At 40.0% G+C, this 20,507-nt stretch overlaps 1 protein-coding gene across 1 annotated transcript in view; it reads right to left on the bottom strand.

Annotated features, from left to right (window-relative positions):
• clstn2a (calsyntenin 2a) overlaps nucleotides 1–20,507 on the bottom strand; it is a 142,315-nt gene that overhangs the window by 30,260 nt on the left and 91,548 nt on the right. Inside the window, exons 3-9 of the mRNA XM_056391168.1 lie at nucleotides 16,169–16,364; nucleotides 13,249–13,360; nucleotides 12,854–12,950; nucleotides 6,871–7,020; nucleotides 3,317–3,502; nucleotides 2,062–2,319; nucleotides 347–468 (exon numbers count right to left, since the gene is read on the bottom strand). Coding sequence (XP_056247143.1) covers nucleotides 347–468; nucleotides 2,062–2,319; nucleotides 3,317–3,502; nucleotides 6,871–7,020; nucleotides 12,854–12,950; nucleotides 13,249–13,360; nucleotides 16,169–16,364 — 1,121 coding nt within the window. The remainder of the gene's footprint in view (nucleotides 1–346; nucleotides 469–2,061; nucleotides 2,320–3,316; nucleotides 3,503–6,870; nucleotides 7,021–12,853; nucleotides 12,951–13,248; nucleotides 13,361–16,168; nucleotides 16,365–20,507) is intronic.

Genomic DNA, 20,507 nt, shown 5'->3' with positions numbered 1-20,507 from the left:
TTTTTCCTTCCCAAACCTGAAACAGTAAGCGTCACTGCAAATTAGTTCAGCAACTTCCCCAGACGCATGACAGATAATCGAGATCTGCAGCTGGGTGAGCTATTACCCATAACTAAACAGACTTTCCACTTCAGGTCTATGTTTGTGTGTGTGTCTGTGTGTGGGATAACGTTGTCTTCTACCCTGTTATCTCCTACAGCGAGCAGAAGAAAGTGATGGAGGGCCTCCAGTAATTAGAATGGAGAGCCTCTCCCTTCACTATACAAATAATGATAGCCTTTCACCTGCTGCAGAAAATCACCCTGATCTATTCTCGCATTCAAACACGCGCATACACACTCCTCACCTGCTCCAGTTTCCAGTGGAACTCGGCAGGTCTGAAAGTGTCGACCTGAGTGAAATCTCTTCTGAGCAGGAACACCAGGCGGCAGTTGTGGACGTACAGAGAGTAATGGTGGCGGTTCATCTCTGAAGGAGGAACAGCGCAGGCATGCATGGTCACACAAACACACTCACACAATTAAACACAATTAAACATAATTCTACATGATACAGCGTATTAATCAACAAGATTATTCCCTCTAACTTGAAGGACAATAAAGTGATGCACCTGCTCCTCGAGATTTCTTTTGAGTTTTTTCAGGGAGCAGTGAAAAACTGTCATATGGTAGAGCTGTGCGAAACACTAAACTCCTTCCAGCTACTGGAAATTGTTTCTCCGTATCAAAAGACAGCAGTCATCATGACAGAGAGGGTCCAGTGAGTGTGTTTTTTTCTGGATGATCGACTGGTGTCTGTATAAGATGGCTATGAAGGGCGAGTCCCACTTGCTCGGCTTTTATAATACACTTCAGTAATCTTGAAGTGGGATGATGTGTGGGGTGTGCAACAGATTCTCTTCTAAATACCAAGTAACTCCACAGCGAAGAGCTGCTGGTGGCCTTTTAAAGACAATATTTGTGTTGTTTTCTTGCGAGTATCGGTAGACTCAGTTTGGGTGTTGAGATGTTTGTCAGTCAAGTACAAAAACATGACAAAGCCATGTTTTGAAAACCTAACATTATTTGATTTATTTTCACAGAAACAATTCAAAATGAGAAGACAGGTAATCCCATGACTATTATACTATCAATAATATCATTTCTTGCCTGTCCATATAACTGTATTGTGTGATAATCTCATATCGAAACATCAGGGTTCACAATTCGAATATATAAATGAATGATAATATGTTGAACATCACCAAATTCAATCACAAAAAGAGCTCTTCAGTACATACTATTAACTATTTCATGGGTAAAACACTATAACAATTGTTTGACTGAGTGGGATGTAAGTATACGTTCTGAACAGTTTGATAATCACTCTGACATGTTGCTATAGACAGAGATGATGCTGTGAATTATCATGATAGTTCTGAAGTTTTGACCATATCGCCCGCCCCTAATGTCACCTTATTCAGAGCAATGATGAGACCCGATACGTGCTGAGCCTTCAGACACCATTTATATTCTTTAGCCAAAACATTACAAATGCAAAAAAAAAAAAAGGGCTTATAAGACTCTGGTGGTCTAACATGAACTACTCTGCAGTTTTGCATCGCAAGATCAGAGTACACATTTCCTAAGCTAATAAGCCATCTGTGAGACCATTGTGAGAGTGTGCAATTTGCAGATGGCTCGCTTAATTACACAGTTCAGGCAGCTCAGTTCAGACATGCAGTGGGAAAAAACTTTCAAAGAGCATTTGCTATTGTGAGCTTCAGTCTCAGTCTTAGTAATCTTTTAATTTTGAAAGGAGGTTTTTGATCATGCAATGTTTATGGCATGTTCTCCTTGTAATGTTGGGGACACCAGAAAGTATAAAATGTTTATGTTTCAATAAAAGGGCCTTAGAGATTAGCAGTTTTCAGTACTCCTAAATTAGGAACACATTGTTGCTACAAAATGAAAGGTCAAATGTAAATATAAATGATAATTAATACATTTTCAGCCTCTAACATTTGTGTTAACAGACGTAATTTAACATCTTAAGTGATCAGACGTGAAATAATTTCCTCACCTGTCTTGTCAGAGTTACAAAGTAAGGTTTCCTTCTCAGCTCTGAGTCCTGGACTGGGCCCGTGTTTCATCCAGGTTGCCACGGTGAACTGGTCTGTCAGGTTTTGGGGCACCACGTGATCTGGAACATTGGCAGCCTGACGCCCGTCGAATCTGTAGATGAGGTCGCTGTCTCGCCCGCTGTCAGTCAGCAGAGACGCCGTCCAGTTTGTGGAAGGGCTGGGGGCAGGAAGGAGGTCGGTGCTGCCCGATGCCGCACCTGGATGTGCCAATCAGAAGATCGGACACTGTCAAGAAAACCTGGAGAGAAGCTGCTTTGCCACGATCACTTTCTGCTTTCTGTGTCATCTTTCTGGATGTCCTCACATGTCGGCATGTCGGCCAGTTTAATTAAACATAGCTCTATGAATCAGGATATGTGTTTTGTTAATATATTTATTGTAATATGCTCTTGAACCACAAATTTCATACAGCCATGGTTCTTATATGAATCTGCTCGTGCAAAACTTGTTGTGTTTATATTTCTACTATCATCATGCATTCTGTACACATGCAGTATTTGAAATTCAAAATACCATGTGTGGTCCCTAAAGATGCAGTGAAGTGCCCTGCTCCACTTACATCACAAGAATGCTCTAATTTTAAACATGTTTTGAAAGGAAATGACTCATTTACAAGACACAGTATAATTAAGACGGTACTCTTGTCAGTCAGATCAAGCACATATGTAAATCCTCCATCTTCGTTTGCTGTTTCCCTCATAGTCCTTTTCAGGCTTTTATTTTTTTAAATTGTAGATTCTAAAGAGGAATATTTTCTTTATTGGCAATAATTAGTAATGGTATTGAATTTGTGTTTTACGTGTACTGTATGTATTACAGGGCAAATCCATATTCCAGGGTATAAATGGGAAGTAATAATGAACACATGTCACAGTTTGACATGATGTTTGGAATTTAATTTAATATAAAAAAATGAAATTCAAAATAGTCTTCAGGATTAAAATGGCACACTGGAAATTGGCATATTAATATACTGCAGAGGTTAAGACGTCAAGAGGTAATTTCTTCTTCGAATTACATTCTTCCTCGTCTCTCATTATTATTTCTACTCTTTGCTCCCTCAGACCCCTCTACTCTTTAATAACACCTCACTATTTCAACAAGGCTTTTCATTTCGTCACTTTCTTCTCTCACCTCCTCACTTCTGCTAATTTCTTTTTTTTTCTCTCTCTGATTTTACTTCTCTCTTCTCACCACAGAGTTTTTGCAGAGACTTTTCAGAGTACGTTTCACGGTCGCAGCCCTTCCCGATGTGGTTGGTCTGCAGCTCCACCATCGCCCTCACGCCAGACAAGGGACCGCCACAGGTCTCCAAGTGCATCTTGGGGAACAGCTGCTTGCTCCCAGTCCCTGGCTCATAGTCCACACGCTTGTTCCAACCTTTATGAACACAGTAAATAGCTTCTTAATTCTACTGAGCATCTAATATCTGCAGGCAATTACTTTCACCAATTTCATTTAATACATACACACTGAGATATCCAGCCATCAGTGACGTGTTGTTTGTGGTTTGACTGTGGTGTAAACAAAAGAAGAACATTTTTAACCCATCGAGAGATCGTTCGGCTCTAACTGACTCTCTTATTTGTGTTTCTAAATTCCTTCGGTCTTTCCCAATCTTGACATTATTTACATTCTCTTGTTGCCAATCTCGCTGTCTTTTAGTGTACTTTTAAAAGCATTATTAGAGCAGTCCACAGAAATAAAAGAAATAAAAAACTGTGTTCTGCTGTAAGTGGGTTCAAAATAAGGTCTTGAAACGATGACAGGCAACCACACCAGTTGGCAACTTGGGAGCTTGGAATTTTCTCAGTAAAATCCTTCCCTGTGTCAAGTCAAAAGGACCCAGTAACATGACAGGCGTGGTAAAGAGGGGTGCTCCCCTCCTCCTAACTGTCAGTCCTGTTGCATGGTGTTATATTTTCATTACCTAATTGTTATATTTATCCCCAGTGTGTATGAGAATCCCTGAATCTGGAGGTGAAAGGGATTCATAAGCATGATTGTTTGAGGGAAAGTTTGAGTGCCTATGCGTGTGCGTGTGTGTGCGTGTGTGTGTGGACACCTGGCAGCTCTTGCCAAGCCTACAGAATAGGATATCAAGTCTCCAGAGACAAACATTCACAAAAAGAGAAATGGACTGTGATTCGGTGGGCGAGGAAGGGTGAGGTGGAGCGAGACATATTTAGCCTCCATTTATGCCGGGGAGCCTTCTTCAAAAAAAGCAGCAGCAGGAGAACTGCTGACCTTTACACACAGATGATAAATATGATTATGTGAACAAAAGACTTGATGTTTGTGTGCACCAGTGCATTATGTTTTATTCATGGCTTTACACCACTCTCAGTTAATGGTTTTACAAGAGGGTTTTGCAGTATGGCCCCCTTTTATTAGCCAAATCGTAAAGAATCATGCAACATTGATGAGGATGATAGCAGGGTAATGATAGCAAGTGGTTCAAATGTGGAGAGTTTAAAATGCCCGTGATACCATCTGGAAAATAATTGTGTATCTTTCTTTAAAAGCACGAGCTTGAATCATCCAGATCCAGCTCTTATTTTGTTGTCAGCGGTTTTATGTTCCATAAATCAGTAGGTTTTTGGATCGAAAAAAATGGCACATGTCCGTTCCACGTTGAAACTAGTGTGCCATTTCAGACCACTTTTCTCAACACTCCTTTACTATTTCTGTCTACACATCCAACTCTCTGTGAAGTGCGCTGACATTTCCTTCAATGAGTGTCCCAAAAGCCTAAACAACTGGCATTCATGTCATTTTCAATATTTTCTCTCTCTCTCGCACTAATGGATCTCGTCTGTAAAAGGCTCGTTCACATGTGATTTTTTTTTCCTACTAAATGATCTTCTCCCATCATAGCACAAAATTATATAATGCCATTATCTAGCCATGATATCATCAAACCATCATGTACATTTATACCATGGCCGTACAATCTGCGGACCCTAAATGATGTTTTAGTCATCAGTCTGAGCTATTATTTTATCTGACAATGGATGCAAGAGATGAAACAGCTTCGGTGAACATTATGGTGAGTGTAATAATGCACTTCTACTGTAAGTATTTAAGATTTAGATATATAAAAATAATTGATGAGGAAGAGCTGAATATCAATTATTTGTTCTTTATGTCTTGTAGCAACACTTAGAGCAGTATTGCTTAAAACTGTGACACAGCTGCATTTGAAAACTTCTACATGTTGTATGTCTAATGACTAGCTGAGGTAATTCCCAGGTCAGCTTTCATCACATATACTAAGTCTATAGAGATTTTCTATATATGCTCCACACGGGAGGGGCCCATAGCTTAGGGCGCGGGTGTGATTTCCACAGGAGGATGGGGGAGACATGTCCCCCGCACTTTTTAAAATACAATTTTTTTCTGTCTCACTCTTTCTGTTTGATTTACTTACTAAAATCTCTCTGAGCAAAGCTGATAAAAATGGTGATTTTCTCATCTAATTATTTTCAGTTATCCCTTTTTTTGACTAAAAAATAATTGCTTAAATGTATATCATGTTTATACTCTTTGTCAGTACATCTCTAAAAAAACATGTAGAATTGAACATCTTTGAACATAAGGCAGCAAAGGACATTGCCTTTTGTAAAGATGCATGAATAATATTATATCATGATATCATAAAGTAGGAGCTCCTAATCATGAAAAAGCAAGTGATATTTTAATTGGCAATAGTTTTGAAGTAGTAGTATTACCATAGCATTTCTAATTTGGAAAGCACAATAACCAGTTTTATAATAATTTGTTAGATTGATAGAAATATAAATCAATAGCATTCATCTTTCTTTCTTTTATTTCTTTCTTTTGGAAGAATCTATGGCAGAGTGGTTAAGATGCTGAGCATAAACTGGCCAGGAACCTTTGTCACATCTCTCTCCTCATTGTTTCCTGTCATCTCTCCACTTTCTGTAATAAAGGCTTCAAATGTCCAAAAACTCTTAAGTAAATGATACACTGATTTTCAGTGTATGTAGAAAGTGGCAAAGAACCGTTTGGTTCATGAATAACCAAGAGTTTTATGTCGTCCATGGCTTTATTTTTCTTGGAGTTCTACAAGAATATGATGGGAATTAATGACACTGTTAACAGGATCTGGTCATGAGTTTAAAAACAGCACTACGGTGTGTTGTAGTTGACTGGGGCATTCTTTTTAAGGCCGTTAGTATAAGCATCACCCCTCCCTCTCACTATAACTTTGTTCCCCTCCTCCCTCCCATGAGTTGCCTGTTCACTCTGCCTCTTTCTTTATCTCTTCCTCCTTCCTTCTCCCCTCTCCTGTCTTATCTTTCTCTGTCTTCCGCTTTCATTCCTGACTCCTGAGATGCTGTCAGCGCTGACAGGTGAAGCAGCGGGGGAGACGGGCTGGCTCGAATGCCCAGCTGCTGCCATGTTGAAGGAGGGAGGGGGAAAAAAAAAACACCACATACACATTCCAGTCAACTTTCCCTCTGGAGGTTTTTGTCAGGTCTTCTGATCTCCTCGAGAGACATTCATTCTAAAATGAAACAGAACTCCCTCGAGGGAAAGGATATGCTCAAAGACTGCACTGAATTGCCCGCTTCAATTTTGATGGTATTGCTTTACATTTGAATACATTTAAACATCTCAATGCACTTTATACCAATATAGAAATAAGCACATTTCTGTCAAGTATTGCAAGATAAATATAGGCATTTTGCAAATATTTCAGTGGCTATTTCTTTATCTCTGACCTTGCCATCCAGGTTTGCAAATAGGCTTGACATCAATATGCACAGCCACATCCTCCTTAGCTCTCTTCTGACCACAGTCAAAGGCTGTCACCATTATCTTGTAGCTCTGCTGCTTGTCATAGCTCAGTCGCTCTGTATTTCTGATGTTACCTAAAGGAAAGAAATCAAAGAGGAAATATGATTATGATTATCCACCGACATAGAAAAATAAACTTTTATGCTATTTGTTCATAATAAAGTGAGAAACATTTGCTGCTGAGCAATAATTGAAAGTGACGTTGCATTAAAGAAACTGCTCCTTGAAAACAAAAGCTTTTGTACTCACTGAAGCCTTTTACTGAAAACTCAAGGTCCAGCAACCTTGTGTAGCATTTTAATATCAAAGCCTCACTGTAAACAGTTGATGTAAAATTGTAATGATAGATTATCTTTGCCTACCACCAGGGTAGCAGTGTAAGGACAGTGTGAGATGGACAGGATGCTGCAGGCCTGAGGATTTGCCTCGAGTAGAGCCACTAGATCATGTCATATACTGAGGTTACTATTGCTCAATAGTGCAACCCTCTGCCGGCTAACAAATGTTTAACAGTGCTGAATACTGCAGTTATTTACCGTAAAATAAAGTATTACCTTTCACACTGATAATTTGCCTGTTTGAATATTGTCAAATTCTGCTGCTGAAGTCAAGAGGAAAAACTACAAAATTTCATAAATGCATAAATAATTTGGTTGAAGGAAACAATGCTTGATGGTTGCACAGTATGTGGGACTCAACACTGTGAGAAACTTTATTCGCTAGCTTTAGAGAACTGGTTGTACACCAATTACTTCAATCCCCACTGACATCTAAAAGGAATGGTGACTCCATTTTTCCACTGAGATGATTAGTTAGTTGAAGGGCTGCTTGCAGATTTCATTTTAATGTGTGAACTTGCTGGAGCAGCATAGGATACCATGGGCATGTGGGTTTGTTTTGTGAGACTGGAAAGCACGACTTGAACAGTGGGAACGGATGAGTTTCTCTTAGTAATATAAATAACGCCTTAAGACAATATATGTAATGATTTGGTGCTATGTGAGTAAAATTTAATTGAATTAAACCCAAAGTTTCGCTAAGTAATAGACTAATCTTATGAGACTGGCCTCAGGTGGAGTGAGGTCTACTCAACTGTAGCCACCACACTTAGGACTGGATATTTATCAAAAGCAGACAACACACAGACATATACACAAATGTGTACACAGAGAGAGAGAGAGAGACAGAGAGAGAGAGAGAGAGAGAGAGAGAGAGGGAGACAGAGAGACAGAGAGACAGAGAGAGAGAGAGAGAGAGAGAGAGAGAGAGAGAGGGAGAGAGGGAGAGAGGGGCCAAGAGATTTTAGTAAATGTATGTCAGTGTGTGTGTGTGGTAGCCAACAAGCACAAAAAATATTAAGGCCTCATGACTCACAGGTGATTACACCCTGGAAATGCTGGTGCAACAATCCTAAAGTATGCTTTATCGACTGAGCTAAATGTTAACAAAGCAGCAGTGAGGTTCATTCAGTCTATATCGCTGTCACAAAATGGCAGCTACAGAGTGAGTTGCTGGTTGCAACTGATGCTGTTTGTCTCGGAGTCCGTCAAAGCAAAAAAATAAAACAGGACTCAAAGCTTTTCTAGTTGATGAACATTATTTATCTGTGAAACTTCCATACAGATGTTCTTTAAGATAAACTAAAGGCTTCAAAACAAAGTCATATTCTTATTTTGTCAAAGATTTATTGAGACAGTCACTGCCATCGCAGTCGGTCCCCGGAACTACAAAGGCAACTGAAGCTATTTTTGTTGTTTGCATCTGTAGTCTTGATTGTATGAAAAACTGTCACTATGATTGCTGTCAGAGAGAAGAGGAGAGGAGAAGTGACCAGAGAAAAAGAGAAGAAAAGAGAGAAAAAGTCCAGAGGAGAGGAGGTGCAGTGAGCACTGAGGAAATCAGTTCAGAGCACAGCAGTACAGAACAAAAAAAGCTGAGCTTGAAATGTCAGAGGGAGAAAGGCAAGGAGGTCAGAGTCAGACAGTTCCTACAAAAATCTCCTACAGTGACTATTTGATCCGCAGCTGGTGAGAACAACTGCAACAGTAAAAGCACTTGATATCAACCATTTCCCGTTTTCAACATTTGCCATTTAGATTTGACAGGACATTTTCATTTCTTGTTTCATTAGCAGGCAACCTTTAACATCGTCTTCACAAGGGATCTAAGGAGCCCATCTGGATTTAGGATTTTCTTATTCTGTCCATAGTACACATGATGTTCAGTTTACTTGTCACAGTGGGTACATTGGGGGTGGGTGATATGGGCAAAAGATCATATGACAATCTATCCAGAATCATGATCCACAATCTGAATCACGAGTCTCCCCACAGATTTAGTTGAACTCGTGATCACATAACTAGTTGTGCATGTGGTTGCCTGGACACAAAGCCTGTCACTTGTTTCCGCCCTGATTTTACTCTGAAAGCCCTGACTAGAAGTTGTGATTTGTATCTTTCTGCTGCTTTGACACTTCTTTCGGATGTTTGTCGGCTCACCGCTGCTCTTCACCTCACAACCATTTACAGTTTTTTGCTTAGTTCATAGGGAGTATTCATTTTGACAGCGCTGTTATTTAGCCCCGGCTCGTCCCGCCTCGCGTTTCCCTTCCTGCAGGCAAGTCTCTCGTCCCGCAGACAGACTGAAACTCCACTTGGACCTCCATCTTGGACTGCATCTGGTGACGGTTATCAAGTGGAGAACTGGTGCATGTGGCAATACGCCAACCTTGCCGAGGCTGCAGAGCACAACAAGGACTCCTGTTGCCAGCTGCAGTTAGCGGGCTTGCTGTTTATCAGCTAACAATGGGCTGGTTAGCAGCAACTGAACTTTTAATATGAAATATCGAAATATAGCACCTTTTATGTCTATGATTAATGATCATTAGATTGCCCACCCCTATGATTACTACTCAGTCTGTGAACACAGCTACACAATGTCCTCTGAGGGACTGGAAGGAACTTTTCAAAGTTTGAGAAAATAGCCCGCAGTGATGTCATCAGGGCCATATAGGCTTGGCCTCAAGACTTACATTTTTCTATAGACAGTCAAAACTAGAGATGTAGCATTCAAAAAAAAAAAAACATGTAGGCGGCAGGGAGGTTTAATAATAGATGTTATTCAGTTGCATTTTGGGAAATGTAAGATCCAGTGTTCAGGGAGCTCGACACACACTAGAGACAGAAAGTCAGGATATCTCGGCCGCTGCTGCATTGATTTTTATTTTTCTCTCTCTCTTGTGAATTTCTAAACATTACGGAGTTGCATTGCTGAATTGCTGGAGTAGTCCTTTAAACTTTGCATTCAGGCAGAACACAGAGGTCATACATCAGCTGATTGACACAGCCCGTTCAATCCAACAGCAGCTTTACTAAAAGCAAGGGGGGGGGGGCAGCTGAATGACAAGTGAAAGCATTGATCTCTTCTAAAGAGGGATAAGAGGTTCCTCATGGTGACACAGCTCACTTGTGGTTACAGGATGAGTATATTCTATAATCAGTAGTGGGAATACAAAACGCATTTCTTCACATCACAAAAGGGTAACACAGAAATATATTTACAAGTTTGCAGTCAATGAAATCTTATCTGGGTCAACAGTAGTCCCTATAGCCTTAACAAGGTATTCATTAAATTACATTCCGAAAATATGAGCAGCTTGTGGGAGCCACTGTTCACATCAGCAGAATAAATCTCTCACTTGGCATCCTGAAATGCAGGAGCATCTACACGCACAGAATAACTGTACAGTAGCAATACAATTAACTCTGCTTGCAGAAGAGCACGTGCGTAGTTGATCTAAAACTCATTTAAAATGATCTTCAAAGTGAGTGTTTCAACAAGTTAATTACTACAGAATATGTTATCAAATCAAAAGAGATTCAATCAGACTCAATTTGACTGTAGCAACTGCACAAACAAGATCTGAACTCTAAACCCTTACTGATTCAGGGCCAGTTTATTATCATCACTCAAAAAAGAAAGCGCTGAATCCATTTAGTCTTAATTTACGGTCTCTTTTAAAAATTTTACCCCATGTCTGACAGCAGAGATACACACTGCAGCACAGCTCGTTTACTTCTCTATTTTATTTTGCACTTCCCTCACAAAAGGACCATTGCTCTATAAAGTAGGTCTAACCACTGTGTTGTGTCTTGCAGTTTCTCCCAGACAATATCATTGTGCCTGGGAGAAGTTCAAATCAAATGGGGCAGACCTCTGTAAAAATACAGTGAAAATAAGACCAGGAGGCCAAATTCAAAACCAAATAATAAATAAGACCCTGGGAGAGACAAAGAAAGCAGTGTGTGCCTCTGTCTGATCTATTGGTAGAGTTCAACATACACAAAGCCCTCCAGTCTCCGTTCAGTTTGGATTACGCTGCACTCAGATCAGCACAGTGTAGCTGTGGAAGCTCAGGGAGAAGTCGGCACAAAGCCCAAAGCTGAAATTTTATATAGACAGATATGCTCAGAATAGCTCTCAATCAGAAATGAAATACAATCCACCCGTCAACTAGGACTGGTGTAAAGCCACAAATGAACGCAAGAAAAACTGAAAAAAGAAATAATAAAAGAAGAGGCTGCCACAGCTGAAGGTGGATCTTTGTCAAATAACTTTTGAGCTATGCACTGATAAAAAGCTAGGCCTGCTTGACAGATCACAACATTATAGCAACATAAAGAGGGATCAGCCATAGTTGTCTGCTTTCTCCTTCCTCTTCATACTGCAATCCTTAAACCGCATTCACATTATTCCATAAGTAGATGATTAGTGCAGTTGTTACCGACAGAATTCTCCAGAATCCAGAGTTTTTCAAATACAAGACTTACTCTGATAAAACCAGCCTCCATAACATGTTTTTACACACTGGTTTCGAGTTAACTGTCTGCTCCACGAGTCATCTGAGCGTTGGCTCTCTCATGTCTATCTTTAGTACAGACTCGACCGTGTTCACGTGAGGCTCAGCTGGCTGCAATCATAGAAAGAATATATACAAATTCAGCCGAGGAATGGCTTTTTCCTTTCATCACGATATCAACAATGCTGTTTGTGTTCAGGTGAGGCAAGGACAGGACCACTGTACGTCTATTCCAAATTACATGTCTCTAGTAGGGTTCAAATGTGTACGTGTGTACACATGATTCTCCATAAAACAGCTTTTTTTTAAATTTTATATTGTCTCAATTAAGAAAACAACATCAGCACCAAGTCCATTTAGCAGCTGTTGATGTTCAAACTGAGATTCCCCCCCCGCCCGCCCCCCCCCCGCCCGCCCCCCCCCCCCCCCCCCCCCCAGTTTGGCTTGGAAGCAGAGGTTGAAAGTTCATTCTTCACTGTGGCAACCAGTATTTGAAAATCTCATCACAAGCTCCGTTTAGTAGCTGCTCTGGATTTGTTTTGTTTTATTTTCTGACAATCTTGTAAAAGCAACGGGGGTTAACAATGTGGTACTTCCGCTACTGTCAAACAAATATGCTTATTAAAAGTTAGTAAAATTGAACCAATTAACGCAATCCAATTAAATTAGATTTTAAAATTTCATATTTTGGCCAATGAAAAATGGCATCTTTATTTGATAAAGGTATAAGGTTGTGTTAAATTATTTGGGTTAAAAAGAAAGTGTGTTATTTTGGTATAAATTGAGGTAAATTTGTGATTTTATGGTATAGTCAATGGCTCATAACCTGCAGTTGTGTATAGGTGTTACATGAATGATGGCCCTTCAGTGTAATTAAATTAGATGAAAATCCAGACACTTCTATCTCTCGCACTGCTATCCTAGTTTCCCCATCTCTCTCAGACCCATACATCACTCCTAATCACATCACCATCAGCAATTATAACTACGGCCTAGTCCCCCGCTCTGCAGAGCCAGACACAAACACACACACACACACACACACTTACCATTGCGGTCTATGGCAAATGGCGTCCCTGCAGTGACAATTTCATAGTTGCAGATCTGGCTGTATTGTGGTGAACAGTCCTGGTCCCATGCTTCCACCTGTAATAATGTAATGTGACATCCAGTTCACTCCCAGGCCATCAGCAACAGCTGCAACACTAAAACAACTACAGACAATTACAATACCCCACATTTTTACCTGGATGATTTCTGTGGCTCTTTTAGACAATGTTAACTTGTGCATGGAATCACAGTTTTTATTTGTTTTAACTCTTAACTCTATTCTTTTCTTTAACAAAACACTAACAAAGAGGACAATATTAGGTACGATAATAATGATAATAAATATAAAAAAAAACTAAATATGCATTCACTGGAAATTCTAATATCTATATACCTGCAGAATGCTGTCGTAGATCTTGCCCTCTATTACTGACGCCTTGTACAGTGGCTCCCGAAACACAGGCGAGAACTCATTAACGTCATCTACCTGGATGTGAACCACCGCCCTGAGTGAAGGAGGGAATGGAAGACAGAAGAAAGAGGGAGGGAGCACGGTGGGGAAAAGGACAGAGGGATGCAAAGAAATTGAAGTGGAGATGATTGATGGAGAAAAGGTAACATAAGGACACAGGGAAAGAATAGATGGATGGAGGAAGGGAGAGAGGAGAGACGGAAAAAAACCCGTAAGTCATTAGAGATGATTAAAATTAATTAAGACCTATTTCACTGTTTATTTTAAGAACACCAGTTAGTTGAAGGCGGAGGAAAATTAAAAGAAAACAGTTCCTTACTGTGCTTAGATGGAAAATAGATTTATTCCTGGAGAAAGCAGCTGAAAAGAGCTGATTAAAAAGGTACACACATGAGGTCGTGTTTGTTAGTATTTCTTTGTGAAATGTGTTTCCCTTATTATCTACAACTTAAATTTAACAGGCCTGTCTACTGACACAGACTCGTCTTGAAAAGCTAGATTATTTTTCAAGGTTCAAATTTTTTCCCTTCCCTCCTACTCTGATGTCTCATCCGCTGGGAGAAACTGCTGAAGATATTAACTTGGCACTCCAATAACATTTGTGCACTAAAGTATATAAATGAAGCAATAATTCAGATGTATCATGAAGTTTTCTTCACTGGTGACCTTCTCTGACAACAACTCGCGGTGCATCTGAGGAAGCACATCTGGCTAATTAATGACATTAGCTTAATGAGGCCTATTTAGAATGTCATGCAGTGATAATGTCACACACACACACACACACACATACACACGCACGCACACACACACGCGCGCGCACACACGCACACACATAACACTGTGTGGCATTCATCTTCCACCAGAGAAAATTTATCACAGATCCCTGAGCTGATAAATTTCCCTCTCTTTCTCTGTTTAGTACCGAGCCTGCAGCAGCCTATTTCAGCAGCTCCTCGTCTCTGACTGAAGGACCAGAGGGTTTGATTTGCTGCTGTCCGTGCTGGTCTGCCTGTCTGTCAATCTCGTTCACATAGCACTGCCACGCACACGTATACGGACACACATTATACTGATGGGCCATTAGGGGGGACATATCCTGAGAGCAGAACTGCAAGTCTCAGCTGTCACTTCTTCAGAGCTGAGGCATAAAAGAAAATGAAAAAAGAAAAGAGATAAAATAGAAACAGCAAAGACAAGATCTAATTATAATAAAGTTATTTTTCCTCCTAACGTTGAGCGATGAGCAAGTTATGAAGGAACCACATGGAGCATGTTGGTATTTTTTACTTTTAAATTAATTTAAAGTTAGGGAAAAGATGAATGATGTAAAGGTAAATATTCAAATGAATACAACTAAAGCTACATTTAGTTGTAGTGTGTCTGTACTTTAGTCTCTAACTGCTGATTGAGGTTGTATTTCAAAGTGATGTTACGCAAATACCCCATACTGCATTAGTGAGGCTCAACTTAACTTCCTCTCTAGGCTTTTTCTCTTTGATAACTTAATGTAACTCATTTGTGCAGCCGCCTTTGTTACTTTGATTTAAATACTTTGAAGTTAATATTTGTTTCGTATGTAATGTTACTGATATTTTGTCCGCCCGCTGTGAATCTGAGTTACAATGGCAGCTGCACAAGTGAGTCATGCTTAAATAAATAATAATTAGCAGTATGTGACAGTTTTAATACAAGGTCTGACAATCAGAGTGTTTTTGTCTTTTCAGAAGCATTAAAACACTTTCAGACACAAACAGGCCAGATAGTCACCGCCTGCGTGTTGGAGAATGCCTAAAGCTTTTGAGAACAAATGTCAACAAACAGACACTGACCGAAAGACAAGGATTATTTGCTTAACAAGAACCTACAGCTGTCACGCTCACTCCAGTTTATTCCTTGTGCTCCTGATTGCTGATCAGCCTGTACACTAGCAAGACATTTGCTCAGCAGGACGTCTGGGGGTCTGGGGTGTTCATCCACCCTTCGCCACATCGTTGTTTCAGCCACTTTGATATCACACGTCCGGGCCACTGTGTATTCTAAGCTTTATCTCTCGTGTAATCTCAGACCTAATCCTTTTCTCCTTGTGCTTCAGGATCACTGCATGCCCGCCTGCTTACCTGCTCATCTCTCTGCCTGCCCTCCACGCTCACAATATTGCCCACAATCCAACCCAGCTCTGCTTCACCGGACCTCAGCTTCCCTCAACCCTCCGCCTCGCCTGCCTGCTCCCCCTCAGTTCATCTCCCTGACTGCTGGTCATTCATCCAGCCCCACTCACTGCCCCCCCCCCCCCGCCAGACACCATAAACCGTCTTATTTTACTCAAACTCAGAGTCAGCGTCTGATGTTTGGTTTCACCCGTTGATTGTAATAATAACCTCCATAATATTAGATTTAAGGAAGATTTATTGAACAATATAAGCTCACACAAAAAGGTTTAGTGAATTGAAGTGAAGCTATTGTGCTATTTTGTACAGCTCTCTGTAAATAGTTTTTTTTTTCTTTTTCCATTTTTTAAATGTTAACAGGTAGAAGTTGTTGGGTTTTTTTTTTTTTTTTGTCTTTTTCCCTGTAAGTGTAAATTCTACCAGTATTTTGCTGATCTCTGTGGTTTATGACTGTTGGTCAGTTAAAAACAATATGAAGCCATCACCTTGGGCTTTAGGAAAGTGTGATTTTGAAAATAATGCCACATTATTTGTCAGTGAAAATATTTGTTAGTTGTAGCTTTAGCAGAAACCAAATGTCCCTGTTTAGGTGGTAAAAAAACTAGTTTAAGTCTACTGTCTTTATCTTCACACTGTATATATAATATATAAACACACATTGCTTGACTCACTTGTGGGATTTCTTCCAGTCAGCACCGCTGGGTCCGGCCCCACAGTCGTAGGCCTGGATTATAAAGGTGTACTCTTTCTGGATCTCACAATCCACAGAGCCACTGGCCCTCAGGACTCCCTCTCCCGATGTGCGATTCAACACCACCGCCTCAAATGGAACATCCTGACCATAGATCTTGAAGGCACAAATCTCCCCTAAAAAGGCAAGTAAAGAAAGGTATAATTGATTTGGTTACTTTTGCAGTCACACCGGTCGGTGCTCAGGCCCTAAATAATAGTAATAATAATAATAATAATAATAATAATAATAATAATAATAATTCAAACTAAGCAAGACAAACAAAAACTGTGTGAAGATATTCAGAGAGAAGGGGAGAGACAAACATCAAGTGAAAATTGTAATTGAATCTTTTACCCCAGAGAAAAGAGAAATGAGCCACATGAGTTCTAAAGAAGAAAAGGCACAACTCCGGAAAACATCAGAAACATAATGGGCTTCAACACGTCTTTTCTCCAGCAGAGATTGTGGTCTCTGGGTGCTTAATATGGAGACAGTCACACAACACAATGAGAGATAAAGTCTGAGCCTGCACTTAATTTCAGGCAGACACAGTGGGAACAAACAAACACTGAAAAAAATAGATTTTTTCATTCACTCATTTCTTTGCCTCCAAGTTGGCGACAGCCACGGTCGGAGGCATTATGTTCTCAGAGTGTCCAGTCGTCCCATTCTCATGAGCCTAATCACTCAGGAACGCCTTGAGGGAGTTTCTATGGAGGGAATATCCACTTCGACTCAAGGATGAACTGATTAGAATTTGGTGGTAAAAGGTCACAGGTCAAGGACACTGTGACCTCACAAAGCACGCTAAGGAATTCATAAGCTAATTATGACACAATTTCACACAAATGTCTAATAGGATAAAATGATGAAGTGATTACATTTTATATCCAAAGGGTCAAAGGTCAACTTCACTTTGACATCATGATGTTGTGCAAAAACACTTTGTTAGCCATTCAATGCTGTGACTCAGGAACAGAAGGGCAGGTTATGACCACACTTCTTATTTGGTCAGACACTGAATTGGTCACAGTAATCTTTGGTGTGTGTGGTGATTGAATGGATCTTTTGTGCTGCCCGGTTGAAGATGTGTGTGGCAGCGGCACACACCTCCCAAATGCTGGTATTACCTGTGGGCATGTAATTCTAGTTCTTTCACTACACCGTTTGTAAAATCTTATTTTTTTGGTTTGTATGTTTCTTCCTTTTTTCCTTTAAACCAAGCAGCAGCACTGTGGGTAAGGAAGTAACAACTAACAATACGCACTGCTGACATTTACTTTACAGCACGGTTATCACTTCAAATTTTAGTCTCAGTGTCATTTCTGGACACAGTGAACTTTGTCAGCATGAGTTGCTCACAGAAACACAGAAACACAGAAACGGCTCCTGGGGTGTAGTTTAGAGAAAGATAATTTCTGATACGTGTCAAACTGTGCCAGCTGAACAACAACAAAAAAAAAAAAAAACAGAACAGAAAATAAATTTGTCATGTCCACAGAGTGTTTCACCATACACACCGAGTGTTTTGTGTTTGCCTAACGTGTGCGTGTGCGTCTGTGTGTAGATCTGGTTGTGAGTCTCGAAAACATCTGCGGAGTTCATTCTCTGCTCAAGTGTTCATTTCAGGGATTTGGTAAAGCTCCTTGCAGAGGGAACAAAAAGCTGCAGCACTCTGACCCTGTGCTGGCTTATATCTCTCAGAACATAGTGGGACACAGCGGAAACAAAAAGCTACCGTGCCATGGGAATTCTGCTTGTGTGCTCAAACCCCACTAACAAATACAAAGACAAAGTTCCCTTGTCACTGGCTTCTCTTCACTTCTGTGCCTCTCGTCTTCGTGTCCCACTGTCACGCGCACAGTCTTTCCACTTATTCTCTCACTCTGACTTCCTTTTGAACTGATTCAACTTTTCAAATCCCCTCCTTGGTGAAATAATGATGCTGCCAAACACAGTGGGCTTCAAGGTTCGATCCTCAACCAATTTTCAAGATGCCGCACACTCGCATTTGTCCCTTGAAGCTGTTATCGAAATAAAAAGGTCCCCACTACGACAGTGGGACGCGATGTGTGCATACAGAAAACGAATAATAAACACAACGGGTGGTATGGAAGAGGGGTGATAAACACATGCTTGATCCTGCCTGCACATTCACACATTTAAACACACAAGCTGAGCAAATATGGTCTTAGATGGGACCAAAGAGAACGGAAACTGGTTTGAAAATACCAATGATTGTAATATACTGCTGCAGCCCTTTATGCATAAACCTTGACTTAGTGGTGGAGAGCAGGAAAAGGTAGTTCCACTTAACAGTTTGGGGTTGGATGTAAATCCATTTTCCGCTCCATCTGTTGTGGCAAAAGCATTTTTCTGGATTACATTTTACAGGGGAGCGTAACAGAGTCATGGAGGGGAGGAAAGCTAGAGAGAGCAATAGAAGAGGAGGCAGAGAGAGATGAGGAGGAATGTGATGTGCCAATGTATATGTAAATGGTAATGACAGAGATTTCAGATTCCTACTGTGTCAGCAAATGTGTTTTTCTCACCAGCCCCAACAGAGGGAACACTATAATTTAACCCTGTTGCGGTGTATGGATGGAATGAAGTCTAATCTTTTGGCCTATGTGTCATGAGGGAAAGGGGTCGCTTTTCAAAGTAAATATCAAATCGCATAGATTTTTGCCTCGGGGAGTTGGCCTGTTGCCAGGGCAGATTGCAAGTAAAGTGGAAGAGTCAGCGAAAAATGGCTCAATAATAACAATCATCTAAAATAGATGGTACTCCACGGAAAGCTCGAGCAGCATAAAGTGCATCGACAGAAAATGTCAAACTGTCAGGGAACATGTATTTCACAGGATGTTTAATTGCCAATATAAAAGGAAAAGTACAAGATGGATACAATTAACGAGAAAATGATGCTCCATGAGCTAGCACGTTATCACAAGGAGCTGAAACAAATTAATGTATTCCTACCATAAGTAACAGGAGTTGACGGAGCATTTCATTTCTTATGAGTTTTTTCTTTCCTCTACTTGTTGGGTTTAACAAATGCTTACACTTTATTTTTAATATCTGTGGCTGTTTTTAAAGGGTAGAAAAAGTGATTTAATCTCATAACTAAGACAAACTGGCTGAATCAGCTTAACATATTTTCCCAAATCCCATTCACATACATATTTTCTATATGGCTCTGACTTTAATATATATCACCTTGTGTTTGTGATTAGTCTTGTCTCATCTTTTAGTGTTTCAAGTTTGTAATTTCAGCTTGTACACCTAATTCTATTGATGTAAGTTTAAAAAAAGAATTGTCAGCAGGTAATCCAAGCCACATAAACTTTTCCAATTTTGCTCACAGTTTGGTCCAAACCGAACTCATTTTCATAGCATTAAAAATGAATTAATACTTCTGGAAAAGTGAAATGAAGTGGAAGGAAAACTAAATTGATTTATGGCAATAATACTAATGAACGCATGAATAATGAACACTTGTAAATTTTACAGAAAGGCACTAGTTTAGAGAATTCAAATCACACTTACATACTTATCAAAAGAAATACTTTAATGAAATATTAATGTATGACAGTTAATGCGCTGCTCTGCATGGAGACAGTACTTCTGAACTGATTATACTTCTGAATTTTCTCCCGACTTCTCTTCACTGTGTTTTATACTTGGAATTGTTCTGTATGAAATTAGTCTACGGCTTTCAAGATGCTGCCCGTCATAATTCAGGACTTAAATTTATTAAGGAGTGATTAATTTAGCTGCTGCTCGACACAGATGTTATTCTTGAGCTCATGTTAAACCTACAAGTACCTAAAACAAGCACACACAGAACAAATAAGAAGAAAAGACACAGGAATCTGCAAATATCGGAATATAGGAAGCGGCAAAGTGGCAGATTTTGGTTTGAAACCATCGTTGTGAGAACATTTTGGCCAGTCCTCACAACTTCAAAGAGCTTTTTGAAGGTGAAGACTTGGTTAAGCTTAGAGTAAGGGGGTAGGAAATGTATTATGTCGATGAGCGTCCTCACAGCTAATGGAATGGAATGTTTGTGGGTTAGATTTGCTTTCTAATTTGAACATCACGCCGTTTGTATCAAACCACACACAAAGAACATCAGTGTTCATGAAGAAAGTCTAGACTCATAAACATCAACAGAAACAGCATTTAAACAAAATGTGTTATTTTTGGTTCTAATAATAATTGAATGTGAACTATTGTCCAAATGGCAAAGAATGAAATTTAAGCTACAGAAGGGTTTG

The sequence above is a fragment of the Seriola aureovittata genome, chromosome 12 (genome assembly GCF_021018895.1).
Source record: "Seriola aureovittata isolate HTS-2021-v1 ecotype China chromosome 12, ASM2101889v1, whole genome shotgun sequence".
NCBI lineage: Eukaryota > Metazoa > Chordata > Actinopteri > Carangiformes > Carangidae > Seriola > Seriola aureovittata.
This window is presented reverse-complemented; position numbering and strand designations above follow the sequence as displayed.